Genomic DNA, 22,517 nt, shown 5'->3' on the forward strand with positions numbered 1-22,517 from the left:
AGATAACAGATATAGAGATATAGTGATAACAGATATAGAGATAACAGATATAGTGATAACAGATATAGAGGTAACAGATATAGAGATATAGTGATAACAGATATAGAGATAACAGATATAGTGATAACAGATATAGAGATATAGTGATAACAGATATAGAGATAACAGATATAGAGGTAACAGATATAGAGATATAGTGATAACAGATATAGAGATAACAGATATAGTGATAACAGATATAGAGATAACAGATATAGAGATACCAGATATAGTGATAACAGATATAGTGATAACAGATATAGAGATAACAGATATAGAGATAACAGATATAGAGATAACAGATATAGTGATAACATATATAGAGATAACAGATATAGTGATAACAGATATAGAGATAACAGATATAGTGATAACAGATATAGAGATAACAGATATAGTGATAACAGATATAGAGATATAGTGATAACAGATATAGAGATATAGTGATAACAGATATAGAGATAACAGATATGGAGATAACAGATATAGAGATAACAGATATAGAGATAACAAATATAGATATAACAGATATAGTGATAACAGGTATAGAGATAACAGATATAGTGATAACAGATATAGAGCTAACAGATATAGTGATAACAGATATAGTGATAACAGGTATAGTGATAACATATATTGTGATAACAGATATAGTGATAACAGATAGAGATAACAGATATAGAGATAACAGATATAGAGATAACAGATATAGATAACAGATATAGAGATAACAGATATAGTGATAACATATATAGAGATAACAGATATAGTGATAACAGATATAGAGATAACAGATATAGTGATAACAGATATAGAGATAACAGATATAGTGATAACAGATATAGAGCTAACAGATATAGTGATAACAGACATAGAGATAACAGGTATAGTGATAACATATATAGTGATAACAGATATAGTGATAACAGACATAGAGATAACATGTATAGTGATAACTGATATGGAGATAACAGGTATAGTGATAACAGACATAGAGATAACAGGTATAGTGATAACAGATATAGAGATATAGAGATAACAGATACAGTGATAACAGATATAGAGATAACATATATAGTGATAACAGATATAGTGATAACAGATATAGTGATAACAGACATAGAGATAACAGATATAGTGATAACAGAGATAACATATATAGAGATAACATATATAGAGATAACAGATATAGAGATAACAGATATAGAGATAACAGATATACAGATATAGAGATAACATATATAGTGATAACAGATATAGAGATAACAGATATAGAGATAACAGATATAGAGATAACAGATATAGTGATAACAGAGATAACATATATAGAGATAACATATATAGAGATAACAGATATAGAGATAACAGATATAGAGATAACAGATATAGAGATATAGTGATAACAGATATAGAGATAACAGATATAGAGATAACAGATATAGAGATAACAGATATAGAGATAACAGATATAGAGATATAGTAATAACAGATATAGAGATAACAGATATAGTGATAACAGATATAGAGATATAGTGATAACAGATATAGAGATAACAGATATAGTGATAACATATATAGAGATAACAGATATAGTGATATACAGATATAGAGATAACAGATATAGTGATAACAGATATAGAGATAACAGATATAGTGATAACAGATATAGAGCTAACAGATATAGTGATAACAGATATAGAGATAATAACATATATAGAGATAACAGATATAGTGATAACAGACATAGAGATAACATGTATAGTGATAACAGATATAGAGATATAGAGATAACAGATACAGTGATAACAGATATAGAGATAACATATATAGTGATAACAGATATAGAGATAACAGATATAGTGATAACAGACATAGAGATAACAGGTATAGTGATAACAGATATAGTGATAACAGACATAGAGATAACATGTATAGTGATAACAGATATAGAGATATAGAGATAACAGATACAGTGATAACAGATATAGAGATAACATATATAGTGATAACAGATATAGTGATAACAGATATAGTGATAACAGATATAGAGATAACAGATATAGAGATAACAGATATAGTGATAACAGAGATAACATATATAGAGATAACAGATATAGAGATAACAGATATAGTGATAACAGATATAGAGATAACATATATAGAGATAACAGATATAGTGATAACAGATATAGATATAACAGATATCGTGATAACAGATAGAGAGATAACAGATATAGAGATAACAGATATAGTGATAACAGAGATGACAGATGTAGTGATAACAGATATGGAGATGACAGATATAGTGATAACAGATATAGAGATAACATATATAGAGATAACAGATATAGAGATAACAGATATAGTGATAACAGATATAGAGATAACAGATATAGTGATACCATATATAGTGATAACAGATATAGTGATACCATATATAGTGATAACAGATATAGAGATAACAGATATAGTGATAACAGATATAGTGATAACAGATATAGTGATAACAGATATAGAGATAACAGATATAGAGATAACAGATATAGTGATAACAGAGATAACATATATAGAGATAACAGATATAGAGATAACAGATATAGTGATAACAGATATAGAGATAACAGATATAGAGATAACAGATATAGTGATAACAGATATAGATATAACAGATATCGTGATAACAGATAGAGAGATAACAGATATAGAGATAACAGATATAGTGATAACAGAGATGACAGATGTAGTGATAACAGATATGGAGATGACAGATATAGTGATAACAGATATAGAGATAACATATATAGAGATAACAGATATAGAGATAACAGATATAGTGATAACAGATATAGAGATAACAGATATAGTGATACCATATATAGTGATAACAGATATAGTGATACCATATATAGTGATAACAGATATAGTGATAACAGATAGAGATAACAGATATAGTGATAACAGATATAGTGATAACAGATAGAGTGATAACAGATATAGAGATAACAGATAGAGAGATAACAGATATAGAGATATAGTGATAACAGATATAGTGATAACAGATATAGAGATAACAGATATAGAGATATAGTGATAACAGATATAGTGATAACAGATATAGAGATAACAGATATAGTGATAACAGATATAGTGATAACAGATATAGAGATAACAGATATAGAGATAACAGATATAGAGATAACAGCATGTCAATTGCAGTCCAAGCCCTACTGACCTGTGGCATCTCTGTGTAGCGAGCTCCGGACTCTGAGATGTCGTTGAAGTCCTTCAGCAGGCGATCCAGACGAGGCATCTCTGAACACATCTCCTCCACAGAGTCAGGCATACTCAAGACTGCACAGAGAACGGCACAGAGTTAGTCCTTTTTAAAATATTTTTTCAAATCTTTATTTAACTAGACAAGTCAGTTAAGAATACATTTTTATTTACAATGACGGCCTACACCGGCCAAAACCGGACGACGCTGGGCCAATTGTGTGCCGTCATATGGGACTCCCAAATATGGCCAATCACAGCCTGGCTCACCATCATACACCGTTAATATACAGTACATAGGACTGGTTTCCCAGACATTGATTAAACCTGGTCCTGGACTAAAATGCATGATCCTGGACTAGGCTTAACTGTGTCCAGGACAACGGCCCTGTGTCCAGGACAACGGCCCTGTGTCCAAGACAACGGCCCTGTGTCCAAGACAACGGCCCTGTGTCCAGGACAACGGCCCTGTGTCCAGGACAACGGCCCTATGTCCAGGACAACGGCCCTATGTCCAGGACAACGGCCCTGTGTCCAAGACAACGGCCCTTACAGTAGAATTAAGGATGTAGTGGAGGTCAAAGCAACCGGATCTGGGTTGTTATCAATGGAAGGGGATCTGGGTTGTTATCAATGGAAGAGGATCTGGGTTGTTATCAATGGAAGGGGATCTGGGTTGTTATCAATGGAAGGGGATCTGGGTTGTTATCAATGGAAGAGGATCTGGGTTGTTATCAATGGAAGAGGATCTGGGTTGTTATCAATGGAAGAGGATCTGGGTTGTTATCAATGGAAGAGGATCTGGGTTGTTATCAATGGAAGGGGATCTGGGTTGTTATCAATGGAAGAGGATCTGGGTTGTTATCAATGGAAGAGGATCTAGGTTGTTATCAATGGAAGAGGATCTGGGTTGTTATAAATGTAAGAGGATCTGGGTTGTTATCAATGGAAGAGGATCTGGGTTGTTATCAAAGGAAGGGGATCTGGGTTGTTATCAAGCATAGATTGGTCCTGATGAATTGGTAGTGTTATGATTCAGTATTGCGACTGCAGAGTAGTGACTTACTGGCCCTCTCTCGCGGTGTCTTGGTGTTGAAGACAGACAGGGGGTTGTGAGCGTTGAGATCAGGCTCCAGGAAAGCTACAGGCATGGCTCCTACCAGGGTGGCCAGACACTCCCCTAGGGCTGGTAGGTGCCTGGAGGGAACATACAGAGACATTAACACTAACCCTAACCCTAACCCTATAGGCATGGCTCCTACCAGGGTGGCCAGACACTCCCCTAGGGCTGGTAGGTGCCTGGAGGGAACATACAGAGACATTAACACTAACCCTAACCCTAACCCTACAGGCATGGCTCCTACCAGGGTGGCCACACACTCCCCTAGGGCTGGTAGGTGCCTGGAGGGAACATACAGAGACATTAACACTAACCCTAACCCTACAGGCATGGCTCCTACCAGGGTGGCCAGACACTCCCCTAGGGCTGGTAGGTGCCTGGAGGGAACATACAGAGACATTAACACTAACCCTAACCCTAACCCTACAGGCATGGCTCCTACCAGGGTGGCCAGACACTCCCCTAGGGCTGGTAGGTGCCTGGAGGGAACATACAGAGACATTAACACTAACCCTAACCCTAACCCTACAGGCATGGCTCCTACCAGGGTGGCCAGACACTCCCCTAGGGCTGGTACGTGCCTGGAGGGAACATACAGAGACATTAACACTAACCCTAACCCTAACCCTAGAGGCATGGCTCCTACCAGGGTGGCCAGACACTCCCCTAGGGCTGGTAGGTGCCTGGAGGGAATACACACAGACACACACACACACAGACATTAACACACACACACACAGACATTAACACACACACACAGACATTAACACACACACCGAGACATTAACACACACACCGAGACATTAACACACACAGAGAAATTAACACACAGAGAAATTAACACACACAGAGAAATTAACACACACACACACACACACACACACACACACACACACACACACACACACACACACACACACACACACACACACACACACACACACACACACACACACACACACACACACACACACACACACACACACACACACACACACACACACACACACACACACAGACACACACACACACACACTGTCCATCCACATTTAAAGTAGACGTGTACATTGCTGTGTCACAGCCCTCTGAAGGACAGAGGAGAATCAGCAACACAGAGGACAATTTATTTATTGCTAAAAATAGAACCAACACGACTCAGCTTTCAGTCTTGTTTTTCTTCTCTCACTTACAGCACTCAAACGTAACATAGAATACATAAAAGATTACAGACATTGTGATTTTTCCAGTCTGCGTTGGACGGAGGTTTTTCTCCTCCAATAATGCAGAGAGATTTGATCACCGTCATCCTCTCGCCTGCAGTAGCTGATGTGATGAGGGCCTCATACCTCTCTATGAAGATGTGTTTCCCCGTGCCCAGTGAGTAGAGACAGGTCACGATGCGATAGCACGACAGCTGGACATCATCCACTGGAAAACACAACACACACAGGTCAGATTTCCAGGCCAAGCTTCAGTCAATTTAACACTCTCTTTTTCAGAGGTCACGGTGGGCTTCCTGCTCAATCTGACTGCCACTGAGTGATCCTGTGATGCATAAGGGCAGGGTAAATTAATCAAGGGCTCGACCTGAATAAATGAATCAAGGGCTCGATAATTAGTTGACAAGTTGAATCAGTTGTGCTTGCTCTGGATCAGTTTAAATACAGGGAACAGCTGGGGCTCCCAGAGAAGAGGTTTGAAAACCATTGCACTAAGTGGACAAGCACATGGTGCTACCAGAGTAAATGAATTCAAATAACATCAATTCACCCAGCAGGTAGACTCCAAAGTTATGCATGGTGACGTGTTCGAACAGAGCTGTGAGGATGGGCAGCAGAGCGGTGGTGGCGTAGGTGATGTTCTGGGTCAAGCCCTTCATCTGGCTCCTGGACTGGCTGAACTTCCCCAGCTTCAGCATCTCCAGGGTCTTCTCTAGGTCCTCCGCTGCGTTCTCAAATAACGTCCTGACCCCAGCCTTCACCATCTCTGAGCCTGACTTCATCACTGTCCTGAGAGGGGAGGAAGAGGACAGAAGGAGAGGTGTAAGAACGACGCCTTCACCATCTCTGAGCCTGACTTCATCACTGTCCTGAGAGGGGAGGAAGAGGACAGAAGGAGAGGTGTAAGAACGACGCCTTCACCATCTCTGAGCCTGACTTCATCACTGTCCTGAGAGGGGAGGAAGAGGACAGAAGGAGAGGTGTAAGAACGACGCCTTCACCATCTCTGAGCCAGACTTCATCACTGTCCTGAGAGGGGAGGAAGAGGACAGAAGGAGAGGTGTAAGAACGACGCCTTCACCATCTCTGAGCCTGACTTCATCACTGTCCTGAGAGGGGAGGAAGAGGACAGAAGGAGAGGTGTAAGAACGACGCCTTCACCATCTCTGAGCCAGACTTCATCCCTGTCCTGAGAGGGGAGGAAGAGGACAGAAGGAGAGGTGTAAGAACGACGCCTTCACCATCTCTGAGCCTGACTTCATCACTGTCCTGAGAGGGGAGGAAGAGGACAGAAGGAGAGGTGTAAGAACGACGCCTTCACCATCTCTGAGCCTGACTTCATCACTGTCCTGAGAGGGGAGGAAGAGGACAGAAGGAGAGGTGTAAGAACGACGCCTTCACCATCTCTGAGCCTGACTTCATCACTGTCCTGAGAGGGGAGGAAGAGGACAGAAGGAGAGGTGTAAGAACGACGCCTTCACCATCTCTGAGCCTGACTTCATCACTGTCCTGAGAGGGGAGGAAGAGGACAGAAGGAGAGGTGTAAGAACGACGCCTTCACCATCTCTGAGCCTGACTTCATCACTGTCCTGAGAGGGGAGGAAGAGGACAGAAGGAGAGGTGTAAGAACGACGCCTTCACCATCTCTGAGCCTGACTTCATCACTGTCCTGAGAGGGGAGGAAGAGGACAGAAGGAGAGGTGTAAGAACGACGCCTTCACCATCTCTGAGCCTGACTTCATCACTGTCCTGAGAGGGGAGGAAGAGGACAGAAGGAGAGGTGTAAGAACGACGCCTTCACCATCTCTGAGCCTGACTTCATCACTGTCCTGAGAGGGGAGGAAGAGGACAGAAGGAGAGGTGTAAGAACGACGCCTTCACCATCTCTGAGCCTGACTTCATCACTGTCCTGAGAGGGGAGGAAGAGGACAGAAGGAGAGGTGTAAGAACGACGCCTTCACCATCTCTGAGCCTGACTTCATCACTGTCCTGAGAGGGGAGGAAGAGGACAGAAGGAGAGGTGTAAGAACGACGCCTTCACCATCTCTGAGCCTGACTTCATCACTGTCCTGAGAGGGGAGGAAGAGGACAGAAGGAGAGGTGTAAGAACGACGCCTTCACCATCTCTGAGCCTGACTTCATCACTGTCCTGAGAGGGGAGGAAGAGGACAGAAGGAGAGGTGTAAGAACGACGCCTTCACCATCTCTGAGCCTGACTTCATCACTGTCCTGAGAGGGGAGGAAGAGGACAGAAGGAGAGGTGTAAGAACGACGCCTTCACCATCTCTGAGCCTGACTTCATCACTGTCCTGAGAGGGGAGGAAGAGGACAGAAGGAGAGGTGTAAGAACGACGCCTTCACCATCTCTGAGCCTGACTTCATCACTGTCCAATAAGAAAATAAGAAAATACAGTGGGAAGGTGTTCCCCTCCCCACTCAGACAACTCCTAGACAGTCCTAGCTAAATTCTTGCTTGATAAATTGCTCTTCGCTAAGAAGCTATTTTTGTTTCTTTTTGAACATTTTTTTAATTGAAAACAATCACAGTAAAGTGCTTCATTTTTACCCAGAAATGAATTGATATTGAGATTTTAAAAAACAGCTGCATTGGAAGACAGAGGTTTGTTTTCTACAGACTCTATAAAAGACTCTTACCTTGTGTCCAGGGAATGAGCCAGGATGTGTAGACAGCTAACCATAACAGCCGAGTCGCTCCCTAAGAGAACACATTGTCATTGATATGGAAATCACTGAGCAAAGAGTACAAGCAGCGCTGACCGAGTATAAAGTGTAAGGACCCGGCACAATGGTAAAGGCCCGGGACACTGGTAAAGGCCCGGGACACTGGTAAAGGCCCGGCACACTGGTAAAGGCCCGGGACACTGGTAAAGGCCCGGCACAATGGTAAAGGCCCGGGACACTGGTAAAGGCCCGGCACACTGGTAAAGGCCCGGCACACTGGTAAAGGCCCGGGACACTGGTAAAGGCCCGGCACACTGGTAAAGGCCCGGGACACTGGTAAAGGCCCGGCACAATGGTAAAGGCCCGGCACAATGGTAAAGGCCCGGCACACTGGTAAAGGCCCGGCACACTGGTAAAGGCCCGGGACACTGGTAAAGGCCCGGCACACTGGTAAAGACCTTGACAGACAGGTAAAGACCCGGCACACTGTTAAAGACCTTGACAGACAGGTAAAGACAATGACCGAGATGGTCCTTACCAAAGAGGGAAATCCTGTGTCTGACAAGAGCTGCCATCTTACAAACAGGCTGGAAAATAAAGGAGAGCAAAGGGAATGAAACATCCAGAGAAAGAAAGGAGAGAAGAACCAAGCAGGAAAACAAGAAAATAGCTCACAAGTTGTTCATGTTTATTGTAGTGCCCAGTCTGAAATCAACCCGTAACTACCTTCCCTAGACATGAGGCTAGGTGAACTTTCCTCCATACTGCTTACACCTATCTGATTCTCACAGGTCTATCGAACGGTCTCCGACTAGACAAACTCTCATTAGAAGACTGTAGCTCGGGATTCTGTGTTGATTTCAGACTGGCAACATTATCATTCACCAGTGTGTCCAGTCCCACTTACAGGTACCTTACCTAGTGATCATCTCCTTCTCTTTGTTAGAGGCATAGCCACTGCTGCTCAGGTTCCTACTGGGCGAGGACAGGAAGTACAGGCTGTGGTTCTTAAAGTACATGTCGATGAGAGGTAGCAGCACCTATAGGGCAGGGTGGGAGGAGAAGAGTTTAGAGAACTTATTCCACAGTGTCTACATTTAATTTATTGTCTATTGTTGAAAGACTTTACGTCCATACCTTAGCAAAGAATTTGATTTCCTGATCGTGGGGTGATTTGTCTGTCTTTCCACTGGTGGCCATGGCCTCTGGGAAGAAAAAAACAAACATGTTCAAATATGTATCAAATTTAAACTAGACACTAACCTTGACTAAATGACATTCACGTGAATTGTCAATTTCATATTTTAAAGCACATTAATTAATTCAATGTCCGAGTGGACTCACCCAGGTGAGCAATGAACTCCTGAGCTGAGTCCACATACTTCAGAATCCTCTTGAGGAAAGTGTAGGCAAACCTCTTCTCCATGGACGACGAGTCCTGCTCCATGTCTTTCAGGTCTCTGCAGAACATAAATAACAAACAATAGTACTTTATTGATCCCCCAAAGGGGACATTTGTTTGCAGCAGTTAATATATAACTGTCATGAAAGCCTGTTTTAGCTGATTAGTGTTTTAGTCTGCTGATTAGTGTTTTAGTCTGCTGATGAGTGTTTTAGTCTGCTGATTAGTCTTTTAGTGTTTTAGTCTGCTGATTAGTGTTTTAGTGTTTTAGTCTGCTGATGAGTGTTTTAGTGTTTTAGTCTGCTGATTAGTGTTTTAGTCTGCTGATTAGTGTTTTAGTCTGCTGATTAGTGTTTTAGTCTGCTGATTAGTCTTTTAGTCTGCTGATGAGTGTTTTAGTCTGCTGATGAGTGTTTTAGTCTGCTGATTAGTGTTTTAGTGTTTTAGTCTGCTGATGAGTGTTTTAGTCTGTTGATTAGTGTTTTAGTCTGCTGATTAGTGTTTTAGTGTTTTAGTCTGCTGATTAGTGTTTTAGTGTTTTAGTCTGCTGATTAGTGTTTTAGTGTTTTAGTCTGCTGATTAGTGTTTTAGTCTGCTGATTAGTGTTTTAGTCTGCTGATTAGTGTTTTAGTCTGCTGATGAGTGTTTTAGTCTGCTGATTAGTGTTTTAGTCTGCTGATGAGTGTTTTAGTCTGCTGATGAGTGTTTTAGTCTGCTGATGAGTGTTTTAGTCTGTTGATTAGTGTTTTAGTCTGCTGATTAGTGTTTTAGTGTTTTAGTCTGCTGATGAGTGTTTTAGTCTGTTGATTAGTGTTTTAGTCTGCTGATTAGTGTTTTAGTCTGCTGATGAGTGTTTTAGTCTGCTGAATAGTGTTTTAGTCTGCTGGTGAGTGTTTTAGTCTGCTGATTAGTCTTTTAGTCTGCTGATTAGTGTTTTAGTGTTTTAGTCTGCTGATTAGTGTTTTAGTGTTTTAGTCTGCTGATTAGTGTTTTAGTCTGCTGATTAGTGTTTTAGTCTGCTGATGAGTGTTTTAGTCTGCTGGTTAGTGTTTTAGTCTGCTGATTAGTGTTTTAGTCTGCTGGTGAGTGTTTTAGTCTGCTGATTAGTGTTTTAGTCTGCTGATTAGTGTTTTAGTGTTTTAGTCTGCTGATTAGTGTTTTAGTCTGCTGATTAGTGTTTTAGTGTTTTAGTCTGCTGAATACTGATTTAGTCTGCTGTTATGATATGGCCATCTTTGGATATGGCGAGTACCCACCCCCACTCTCTTACCACCTCTCTCTCCCTCCTACACCCAGGTCTGTTATCTCAGGTCGTAAATTCCATGAGGAGACTCTCTTCCACCCCGGCAATGTGGTATAGAGAGAGGGTTCACAGTAGAACAAAGGAACTTCTTCTACCTCACAGAGCTTGAGAACTGAACAATATCCATGTTTTGGAGAATGTGTAAACGGTCGGTGGAGAATCCAGCTACGACCGGTCCATTTTGTTTAAAGTTTGTAACCTCATGAGAGACAATACAACCACACTACCATAACTCTGTTTATACAAGAGTCTCCGTTATGAGATTTGCATCTAATTATTGTATAAAATGAATGAGTAAAGATGAAACTATTTGTGAAATTATGTAATGTGATGTTAAACTGTTTAATGAAAGAGAATCCAATTCCCTTTAAAGTTTAACTAAGTCATAGGCCCGCCCCATGAGCACAGACATTGATCTGGCGTCATGGGACAGCCCTTTGCTGCTGTCCCGAATATAACCCCCACCTGGAGAAGCCCACTTCAGATCATGCATACCTCGATTACCGAGAGGGCAAAGGTTTGAGTAGAGACCATAAAAACCTCAGTATAAGCTAAGGTTGTAATGGTTGTTGAAACTCTGAGACTATCGATAACGACAGAATAAGAGAAAATCGTAGATACTAATTACTAGTCTGCAGCTAGAAGTTATGTCGACCTGAAATGTGAAGACCGACAATCGCCGAAACATCTAATCTATAAGAACATTTCTGAATGGTACTCTGAATTATCCATTCTATCTAAGACTTCATGGGAGCAGAGAGAGACATTGAACCTTCCTACAGAAAGACGGACGATTCCAACAGAGATCCCGACGACACACTGAGCGTAAATATATATATTGATTGCAATTATTCCCGAAAGAGTGAGCGTTCATGTGCAAAGGATTAGCATTTCAATTATTATAATTATCAACTGTGTAGTGACTTTTGTCTTTCGCACCCTTCTCAGTCCACACCCACTCCCCTTTGTCTGCCAAGCCGTCACATCCCCTATCATTTCTCAGTCCACACCCACTCCCCTTTGTCTGCCAAGCCGTCACATCCCCTATCATTTCTCAGTCCACACCCACTCCCCTTTGTCTGCCAAGCCGTCACATCCCCTATCATTCATTCTCAGTCCACACCCACTCCCCTTTGTCTGCCAAGCCGTCACATCCCCTATCATTTCCTTGTAACCATTTCTACTGTTTGTTTGTTATGCATTCTGTGATTATTTAGTGAGTTAGTAAATAAATGATTAAGACAATTGATGTATTGATGATTCATAGTGAAGACTGGGTTCGTGCAGATAACCAACAACTTATGACATTTAGAATGAGACTAACGTGAGGTAAAGAATGATTCATTAATTAGAAGACTAATTGATCAGATATTGAAATATCTGAAAAGTTATATTAGGAAAATTATAACTTTGTAATCTGAAGATTTTCCTCGGTGCCCCGAATTCCTAGTTAATTGATTAGTTTAATCACGTAATAATAATTATAGAGAATTGATTTGATAGAATAACAGTCTTCAATTTAATGATGCCAAAGACACAACACTGCTGATTAGTGTTTTAGTCTGCTGATGAGTGTTTTAGTCTGCTGATGAGTGTTTTAGTCTGCTGAATAGTGTTTTAGTCTGCTGATGAGTGTTTTAGTCTGCTGATGAGTAGTGTTTTAGTCTGCTGAATAGTGTTTTAGTCTGCTGAATGTTTTAGTGTTTTAGTAGTCTGCTGAAGTGTTTTAGTGTTTTAGTCTGCTGAATAGTGTTTTTTAGTCTGCTGAATAGTGTTTTAGTCTGCTGATTGTTTTAGTGTTTTTTTAGTCTGCTGATGAGTGTTTTAGTCTGCTGATTAGTGTTTTTTTAGTCTGCTGATTAGTGTTTTAGTCTGCTGAATAGTGTTTTAGTCTGCTGATTAGTGTTTTAGTCTGCTGAATAGTGTTTTAGTCTGCTGATTAGTGTTTTAGTCTGCTGAATAGTGTTTTAGTCTGCTGATTAGTGTTTTAGTCTGCTGATGAGTGTTTTAGTCTGCTGAATAGTGTTTTAGTGTTTTAGTCTGCTGATTAGTGTTTTAGTGTTTTAGTCTGCTGATTAGTGTTTTAGTCTGCTGATTAGTGTTTTAGTCTGCTGATTAGTGTTTTAGTCTGCTGATTAGTGTTTTAGTCTGCTGAATAGTGTTTTAGTCTGCTGATTGTTTTAGTGTTTTAGTCTGCTGATTAGTGTTTTAGTCTGCTGATGAGTGTTTTAGTCTGCTGATGAGTGTTTTAGTCTGCTGATTAGTGTTTTAGTCTGCTGATGAGTGTTTTAGTCTGCTGATGAGTGTTTTAGTCTGCTGAAGTGTTTTAGTGTTTTAGTCTGCTGATGAGTGTTTTAGTCTGCTGAATAGTGTTTTAGTCTTTTAGTCTGCTGAATAGTGTTTTAGTGTTTTAGTCTGCTGATTAGTGTTTTAGTCTGCTGAATAGTGTTTTAGTGTTTTAGTCTGCTGATTAGTGTTTTAGTCTGCTGAATAGTGTTTTAGTGTTTTAGTCTTCTGATTAGTGTTTTAGTCTGCTGAATAGTGTTTTAGTGTTTTGTTTTAGTCTGCTGAATAGTGTTTTAGTCTGCTGAATAGTGTTTTAGTCTGCTGAGTGAGTGTTTTTTTAGTCTGCTGAAGTGTTTTAGTCTGCTAAATAGTGTTTTAGTCTGCTAAATAGTGTTTTAGTCTGCTGATTAGTGTTTTAGTCTGCTGATTAGTGTTTTAGTGTTTTAGTCTGCTGAATAGTGTTTTAGTGTTTTAGTCTGCTGAATAGTGTTTTAGTCTGCTGAATAGTGTTTTAGTCTGCTGAATAGTGTTTTAGTCTGCTGATTAGTGTTTTAGTGTTTTAGTCTGCTGAATAGTGTTTTAGTGTTTTAGTCTGCTGAATAGTGTTTTAGTGTTTTAGTCTGCTGAATAGTGTTTTAGTCTGCTGAATAGTGTTTTAGTCTGCTGATGAGTGTTTTAGTCTGCTGATTAGTGTTTTAGTGTTTTAGTCTGCTGATTAGTGTTTTAGTGTTTTAGTCTGCTGATTAGTGTTTTAGTCTGTTTTAGTCTGCTGAATAGTGTTTTAGTCTGCTGAATAGTGTTTTAGTCTGCTGAATAGTGTTTTAGTCTGCTGATTAGTGTTTTAGTGTTTTAGTCTGCTGAATAGTGTTTTAGTCTGCTGATTAGTGTTTTAGTCTGCTGAATAGTGTTTTAGTCTGCTGATTAGTGTTTTAGCTGCTGAATAGTGTTTTAGTCTGCTGATGAGTGTTTTAGTCTGCTGAATAGTGTTTTAGTCTGCTGATTAGTGTTTTTTTGATACTCTGATTTGTGAGAGACGATCCCATCTCTGACGAGATTTGTTTTGTACCAACACTCCTCGTGACCCTCGTCACCACAAACCACTTCAAGGATGGCCGTCTCAGACTGAAGTATGTAGCTAACGACAGAGCAGCTGAAGAACTCCGTGTGAGTCGTCAGGATAAAAGATCAGGTGGTATCTCTTCCATTTCAAGACATTCAGTTGCCCACTGAACGTGACTTTGACAGGATGTAAGAAACTGTGATTGGCAGATTGATTGATTAACTGATTGCTTGCAATCCTCGGTGGTAACAGACAGGTGCAGTAAACAGGTGAGGTAGTTAGGGGGAGTCTCTGACCTGGTGATGATATATCCATTGATCTGCAGGAACTTAAAGAGATCCTGGGCCTTCTCCCTGTCTCTGTACTTCTCCTTGGCTGTCAGGGTGTCATAAGGCACCAGCAACGGGTGGCTCCCTCCTCCTGAGACACACATCAAACAGTGGCGACACGTTCACAAACGTACAGTCAAGTCTTACACAAGCTTAAATGTACACTTAGCATGCTATATTCCTGGGTGGTTGCTGAGGGTGCGTTTGTAAAGTCACTTTGGGCATCTACTGCGATTTCTTATCTGTACAAGAGAGCAGAATAACTGAGGAATTTACGAATTTACGCGCAATACCCATTGAATAAGACAATACCCATTGAATAAGACAATACCCATTGAATAAGACAAATATATCACTAGCCACTTTAAACAATGCTACCTTATATAATGTTACTTACCCTACATTATTCATCTCATATGCATATGTATATACTGTACTCTACATCATCGACTGCATCCTTATGTAACACATGTATCACTAGCCACTTTAACTATGCCACTTTGTTTACTTTGTCTACACACTCATCTCATATGTATATACTGTACTCGATACCATCTACTGTATGCTGCTCTGTACCATCACTCATTCATATATCCTTATGTACATGTTCCTTATCCCCTTACACTGTGTATAAGACAGTAGTTTTGGAATTGTTAGTTAGATTACTTGTTGGTTATCACTGCATTGTCGGAACTAGAAGCACAAGCATTTCGCTACACTCGCATTAACATCTGCTAACCATGTGTATGTGACAAATAAAATGTGATTTGATTTGATTTGATTTTTACCCATTGAATAAGACAATACCCATTGAATAAGACAATACCCATTGAATAAGACTGGTGTCAGTAAAGGTCAGGAGGAAAAAAAAACGTCATTCAATTGTTACCAGCAGCACAGTTAATCACTAACACTCTGGAAAACAGCCTAACCAGCTCTGCTAGGGTGAGTAAAATGGTCAGTGTGAGGTGTTCTCTCATTTGTGTCTGGAAGTAGCGAGCAACGGAGCACATTTTAGCCAGTAAGGTTGGTTGCTTGAGTGCCTTTGTGTGGTCAGAACACTCGGATCATCCATACTCCTAGAACAGAGCATCCAGTGTGCGATCTGAACACTCCAAGAGAGAGCCAAATGCTCAGAATTTACAAACACACCATGTATCTCATTGGGTGATTACAAGAGATGCCTGGGTCTTGTGACTGGACTACATACCTTTACTGTTCAGCTCAGTCTTCTTCTTCTTGGCCCAGATGTTGTGGTAGTTCTCGGCTACAACCTCCACCATCCCCTACAATGGGGAACACACACACACATGGACATGGAGAACAATCACTTACTTGAATGTGTCACGGTGTACGACAGACCCGGGTTACAATACTATTTGAAATCTTGGGTGGGGTTTGTACTTTTGGGACTGTTCTATTTGTCCTATTGTAATCTTAAACAAAGCACAACAAATTCCAATAGCATGTGAGCCCATGTCTGATGCACAGTACAGAGAAACAACCATGCCCCACAGAACACTGTACCTGCTTAGTAACATGACATCAGATATTTTTTACCTTTTATTTAACTAGGCAAGTCAGTTAATAACAAATTATTTTTTTCAATGACGGCCGAGGAACAGTGGGTTAACTGCCTTGTTCAGGGGCAGAATGGCAGATTTGTACCTTGTCAGTTCGGGGATTTGATCTTGCAACCTTTCGGTTACTAGTCCCAACACTCTAACCACTAGGCTACCTGTTCTAACCACTAGGCTACCTGTCTCTAACCACTAGGCTACCTGCTCTAACCACTAGGCTACCTGCTCTAACCACTAGGCTACCTGCTCTAACCACTAGGCTACCTGTCTCTAACCACTAGGCTACCTGCTCTAACCACTAGGCTACTTGTCTCTAACCACTAGGCTACCTGCTCTAACCACTAGGCTACCTGCTCTAACCACTAGGCTACCTGTCTCTAACCACTAGGCTACCTGCTCTAACCACTAGGCTACCTGCTCTAACCACTAGGCTACCTGTCTCTAACCACTAGGCTACCTGCTCTAACCACCAGGCTACCTGCTCTAACCACTAGGCTACCTGCTCTAACCACTAGGCTACCTGTCTCTAACCACTAGGCTACCTGTTCTAACCACTAGGCTACCTGTCTCTAAACACTAGGCTACCTGCTATAGGCCTGCTATAACCACTAGGCTACCTGTCTCTAACCACTAGGCTACCTGCTCTAACCACTAGGCTACCTGCTCTAACCACTAGGCTACCTGTCTCTAACCACTAGGCTACCTGCTCTAACCACTAGGCTACCTGTCTCTAACCACTAGGCTACCTGTCTCTAACCACTAGGCTACCTGCTCTAACCACTAGGCTACCTGTCTCTAACCACTAGGCTACCTGTCTCTAACCACTAGGCTACCTGCTCTAACCACTAGGCTACCTGTCTCTAACCACTAGGCTATCTGCTCTAACCACTAGGCTACCTGTCTCTAACCACTAGGCTACCTGTCTCTAACCACTAGGCTACCTGCTCTAACCACTAGGCTACCTGCCTCTAAACCACTAGGCTACCTGTCTCTAACCACTAGGCTACCTGCTCTAACCACTAGGCTACCTGCTCTAACCACTAGGCTACCTGTCTCTAACCACTAGGCTACCTGTCTCTAACCACTAGGCTACCTGCTCTAACCACTAGGCTACCTGTCTCTAACCACTAGGCTACCTGCTCTAACCACTAGGCTACCTGCCTCTAAACCACTAGGCTACCTGTCTCTAACCACTAGGCTACCTGCTATAACCACTAGGCTACCTGTCTCTAACCACTAGGCTACCTGCTCTAACCACTAGGCTACCTGCCTCTAACCACTAGGCTACCTGCTATAACTACTAGGCTACCTGTCTCTAACCACTAGGCTACCTGCTCTAACCACTAGGCTACCTGTCTCTAACCACTAGGCTACCTGCTCTAACCACTAGGCTACCTGTCTCTAACCACTAGGCTACCTGCTCTAACCACTAGGCTACCTGCTCTAACCACTAGGCTACCTGCCTCTAAACCACTAGGCTACCTGTCTCTAACCACTAGGCTACCTGCTCTAACCACTAGGCTACCTGCTCTAACCACTAGGCTACCTGTCTCTAACCACTAGGCTACCTGTCTCTAACCACTAGGCTACCTGCTCTAACCACTAGGCTACCTGTCTCTAACCACTAGGCTACCTGCTCTAACCACTAGGCTACCTGCCTCTAAACCACTAGGCTACCTGTCTCTAACCACTAGGCTACCTGCTATAACCACTAGGCTACCTGTCTCTAACCACTAGGCTACCTGCTCTAACCACTAGGCTACCTGCCTCTAACCACTAGGCTACCTGCTATAACTACTAGGCTACCTGTCTCTAACCACTAGGCTACCTGCTCTAACCACTAGGCTACCTGCCTCTAAACCACTAGGCTACCTGTCTCTAACCACTAGGCTACCTGCTATAACCACTAGGCTACCTGTCTCTAACCACTAGGCTACCTGCTCTAACCACTAGGCTACCTGCTCTAACCACTAGGCTACCTGACTCTAACCACTAGGCTACCTGCTCTAACCACTAGGCTACCTGCTCTAACCACTAGGCTACCTGTCTCTAACCACTAGGCTACCTGCTCTAACCACCAGGCTACCTGCTCTAACCACTAGGCTACCTGCTCTAAGTACTAGGCTACCTGTCTCTAACCACTAGGCTACCTGTTCTAACCACTAGGCTACCTGTCTCTAACCACTAGGCTACCTGCTATAACCACTAGGCTACCTGTCTCTAACCACTAGGCTACCTGCTCTAACCACTAGGCTACCTGCTCTAACCACTAGGCTACCTGTCTCTAACCACTAGGCTACCTGCTCTAACCACTAGGCTACCTGTCTCTAACCACTAGGCTACCTGCTCTAACCACTAGGCTACCTGTCTCTAACCACTAGGCTACCTGCTCTAACCACTAGGCTACCTGCTCTAACCACTAGGCTACCTGTCTCTAACCACTAGGCTATCTGCTCTAACCACTAGGCTACCTGTCTCTAACCACTAGGCTACCTGTCTCTAACCACTAGGCTACCTGCTCTAACCACTAGGCTACCTGCCTCTAAACCACAAGGCTACCTGTCTCTAACCACTAGGCTACCTGCTCTAACCACTAGGCTACCTGCTCTAACCACTAGGCTACCTGTCTCTAACCACTAGGCTACCTGTCTCTAACCACTAGGCTACCTGCTCTAACCACTAGGCTACCTGTCTCTAACCACTAGGCTACCTGCTCTAACCACTAGGCTACCTGCCTCTAAACCACTAGGCTACCTGTCTCTAACCACTAGGCTACCTGCTATAACCACTAGGCTACCTGTCTCTAACCACTAGGCTACCTGCTCTAACCACTAGGCTACCTGCCTCTAACCACTAGGCTACCTGCTATAACTACTAGGCTACCTGTCTCTAACCACTAGGCTACCTGCTCTAACCACTAGGCTACCTGCCTCTAAACCACTAGGCTACCTGTCTCTAACCACTAGGCTACCTGCTATAACCACTAGGCTACCTGTCTCTAACCACTAGGCTACCTGCTCTAACCACTAGGCTACCTGTCTCTAACCACTAGGCTACCTGTCTCTAACCACTAGGCTACCTGCTCTAACCACTAGGCTACCTGTCTCTAACCACTAGGCTACCTGTCTCTAACCACTAGGCTACCTGCTCTAACCACTAGGCTACCTGCTCTAACCACTAGGCTACCTGTCTCTAACCACTAGGCTACCTGTCTCTAACCACTAGGCTACCTGCTCTAACCACTAGGCTACCTGTCTCTAACCACTAGGCTACCTGTCTCTAACCACTAGGCTACCTGCTCTAACCACCAGGACCCTTATGACGTCATATTACATTATATAGTATCAGAATTTGATAAGAGGGTAAAACGTTCTGGGGGACATTGTTCAATGACATTAACGTAAACAACAGAGCAATTGTTCCATGGCAACAACCTGCAACTCTCTGGATAGAGTAATATTGATCAGGTCCAGTGGTGGTTCCAGGATGAATTCATTATCGTTGTCCTGTCAACATTAAAACATAATACAGTGAATCAATAACTACAGAAATGGGTGATCTGATGGATCGACATGGGGTGACGTTAGCCATTAAAAAAAAAAAAACACACACACACACTACCTGAGGGGACTCGGAGATCTTGCTTTGTTTCTCCATGAACATGGCCTCTCCCTCTTTGGTCCTCTCCATGTTCCAACCCATTGCCAGCATGCTCTTTAAAGACTCCTTCACTGGCCAGCGGTATGTTTCCCTCTCCTACACAGGGAGGACACAGGCACACACACTGTGGAAATGACCCTTTTAATGATTTCTGTCACAATTAATACACTCATCTCACGTGACAGATCGTTAGCTAGCTATCTAGTGCAAATAAATGTGGTTCTGGATTCTGAGGTTAGTGTTATAGTATCAACAGTACCTTCACACTGCGTGACAGGTTAATGTTATAGTATCAACAGTACCTTCACACTGCGTGACAGGTTAGTGTTATAGTATCAACAGTACCTTCACACTGCGTGACAGGTTAGTGTTATAGTATCAACAGTACCTTCACACTGCGTGACAGGTTAGTGTTATAGTATCAACAGTACCTTCACACTGTATCATAGTATCAGTACCTTCACACTGGTGACAGGTTAGTGTTATAGTATCAACAGTACCTTCACACTGCGTGACAGGTTAGTGTTATAGTATCAACAGTACCTTCACACTGCGTGACAGGTTAGTGTTATAGTATCAACAGTACCTTCACACTGAGTGACAGGTTAGTGTTATAGTATCAACAGTACCTTCACACTGAGTGACAGGTTAGTGTTATAGTATCAACAGTACCTTCACACTGCGTGACAGGTTAGTGTTATAGTATCAACAGTACCTTCACACTGCGTGACAGGTTAGTGTTATAGTATCAACAGTACCTTCACACTGCGTGACAGGTTAGTGTTATAGTATCAACAGTACCTTCTCACTGAGTGATTTATACGGCTTCAGCAGTGGGTGAGTTTTAGCTTTGTCATCCACACTCTCTCCCATTTTCCAACCCGCTGTCACCTGGAAATCAAGAATTAGGCCTTGTTAATCCAGGAGTTAGGCTAGGAGTTAGGCCAGGAGTTAGGCTAGGAATGAGGCCATGTTAGGCCAGGATTTAGGCCAGGACTTAGGCCAGGACTTAGGCCAGGAATTAGGCCAGGATTTAGGCCAGGATTTAGGCCAGGATTTAGGCCAGGATTTAGGCCAGGATTTAGGCCATGTTAGGCCAGGAGTTAGGCCAGGACTAAGGCCATGTTAGGCCAGCACTTAGGCCAGGATTTTGGCCAGGAGTTTGGCCATGTTAGGCCAGGAGTTAGGCCATGTTAGGCCAGGAAATCGGCGATGTACAGTTTGAGTCTGAAGTTTACATACACCTTAGCCAAATACATTTAAACTCAGTTTTCACAATCCCTGACATTTAATCCTAGTAAAAATTCCCTGTTTTAGGTCAGTTAGGATCACCACTTTATTTTAAGATGTGAAATGTCAGAATAATAGTAGAGAATTATTTATATCAGATTTGATTTCTTTAGTCACATTCCCAGTGGGTCAAAAGTTTACATACTGTCACAGCCCCTCCTCTGCAGTGCAGGGGCGGTTCCTCCTGCAGGCAGAGGAGGGTCGTTAGTGATTGGAGTCACCTGGGCTCAGGTTATTTAAACGGCTTCACTAATCACTCGTCTCTCTCTCTCTCTCTCTCTCTGCTCCTCCAGGTATGATCCCGTTTTGTTTGTTCCTTTGTCGTTTTGCATAGTTTTCACTCAGTCATTCACACACACAGATTCACACATCCCTGCACTTTACATACACCTTACATTATGATACTTTCACACCTCATTCCTTTTTCTTTGTTTAAAGTTAATAGATTTGGTTTACAATAAAGAACCTTTTTGATTGGCCAATACTTGTTGTTTGTGTCCCCTCATTTTTGCCACAGCCTATGAGCCGGCCTGTGACAATACACTCAATTAGTATTTGGTAGCATTTCCTTCAAATTGTTTAACTTGGGTCAAATGTTTTGGGTAGCCTTCCACAAGCTTCCCACAATAAATTGGGTGAATTTTGGCCCATTCCTCCTGACAGAGCTGGTGTAACTGAGTCAGGTTTGTAGGCCTCCTTGCTCGCACAAACTTTTTCAGTTCTGCTCACAAATTTTTTATGGGATTGAGATCAGGGCTTTGTGATGGCCACTCCAATACCTTGACTTTGTTGTCCTTAAGCATTTTGCCACAACTTTGGAAGTATGCTTGGGGTCATTGTCCATTTGGAAGACCCATTTGCGACCAAGCTTTAACTTCCTGACTGATGTCTTGAGATGTTGCTTCAATATATCCACATAATTGTCCGTCCTCATGATGCCATCTATTTTGTGAAGTGCACCAGTCCCTCCTGCAGCAAAGCACCCCCACAACATGATGCTGCTACCCCCGTGCTACACAGTTGGGATGGTGTTCTTCGGCTTGCAAGGCTCCCCCTTTTTCCTCCAAACATAATGATGGTCATTATGGCCAAACAGTTCTATTTTTATTTCATCAGACAAGAGGACATTTCTCCAAAAAGTACGATCTTTGTCCCCATGTGCAGATGCAAACCGTAGTCTGGCTTTTTTATGGCGGTTTTGGAGCAGTGGCTTCTTCCTTGCTGAGCGGCCTTTCAGGTTATGTCGATATATGTCGTGGAAGATTCAGAATTT

At 42.3% G+C, this 22,517-nt stretch overlaps 1 protein-coding gene across 1 annotated transcript in view; it reads right to left on the reverse strand.

The window, feature by feature from the left end:
* ryr3 (ryanodine receptor 3) overlaps positions 1–22,517 on the reverse strand; it is a 248,048-nt gene that overhangs the window by 48,238 nt on the left and 177,293 nt on the right. Inside the window, 14 exon segments of the mRNA XM_046293110.1 lie at positions 3,272–3,390; positions 4,379–4,509; positions 5,779–5,860; positions 6,203–6,441; positions 8,308–8,368; positions 8,873–8,931; positions 9,253–9,374; positions 9,472–9,539; positions 9,679–9,794; positions 14,682–14,805; positions 15,925–16,000; positions 19,729–19,800; positions 19,916–20,050; positions 20,756–20,845. Of these exon segments, the coding sequence (XP_046149066.1) occupies positions 3,272–3,390; positions 4,379–4,509; positions 5,779–5,860; positions 6,203–6,441; positions 8,308–8,368; positions 8,873–8,931; positions 9,253–9,374; positions 9,472–9,539; positions 9,679–9,794; positions 14,682–14,805; positions 15,925–16,000; positions 19,729–19,800; positions 19,916–20,050; positions 20,756–20,845 (1,494 nt within the window).

Source organism: Oncorhynchus gorbuscha, linkage group LG12, assembly GCF_021184085.1.
Source record: "Oncorhynchus gorbuscha isolate QuinsamMale2020 ecotype Even-year linkage group LG12, OgorEven_v1.0, whole genome shotgun sequence".
Lineage (NCBI taxonomy): Eukaryota > Metazoa > Chordata > Actinopteri > Salmoniformes > Salmonidae > Oncorhynchus > Oncorhynchus gorbuscha.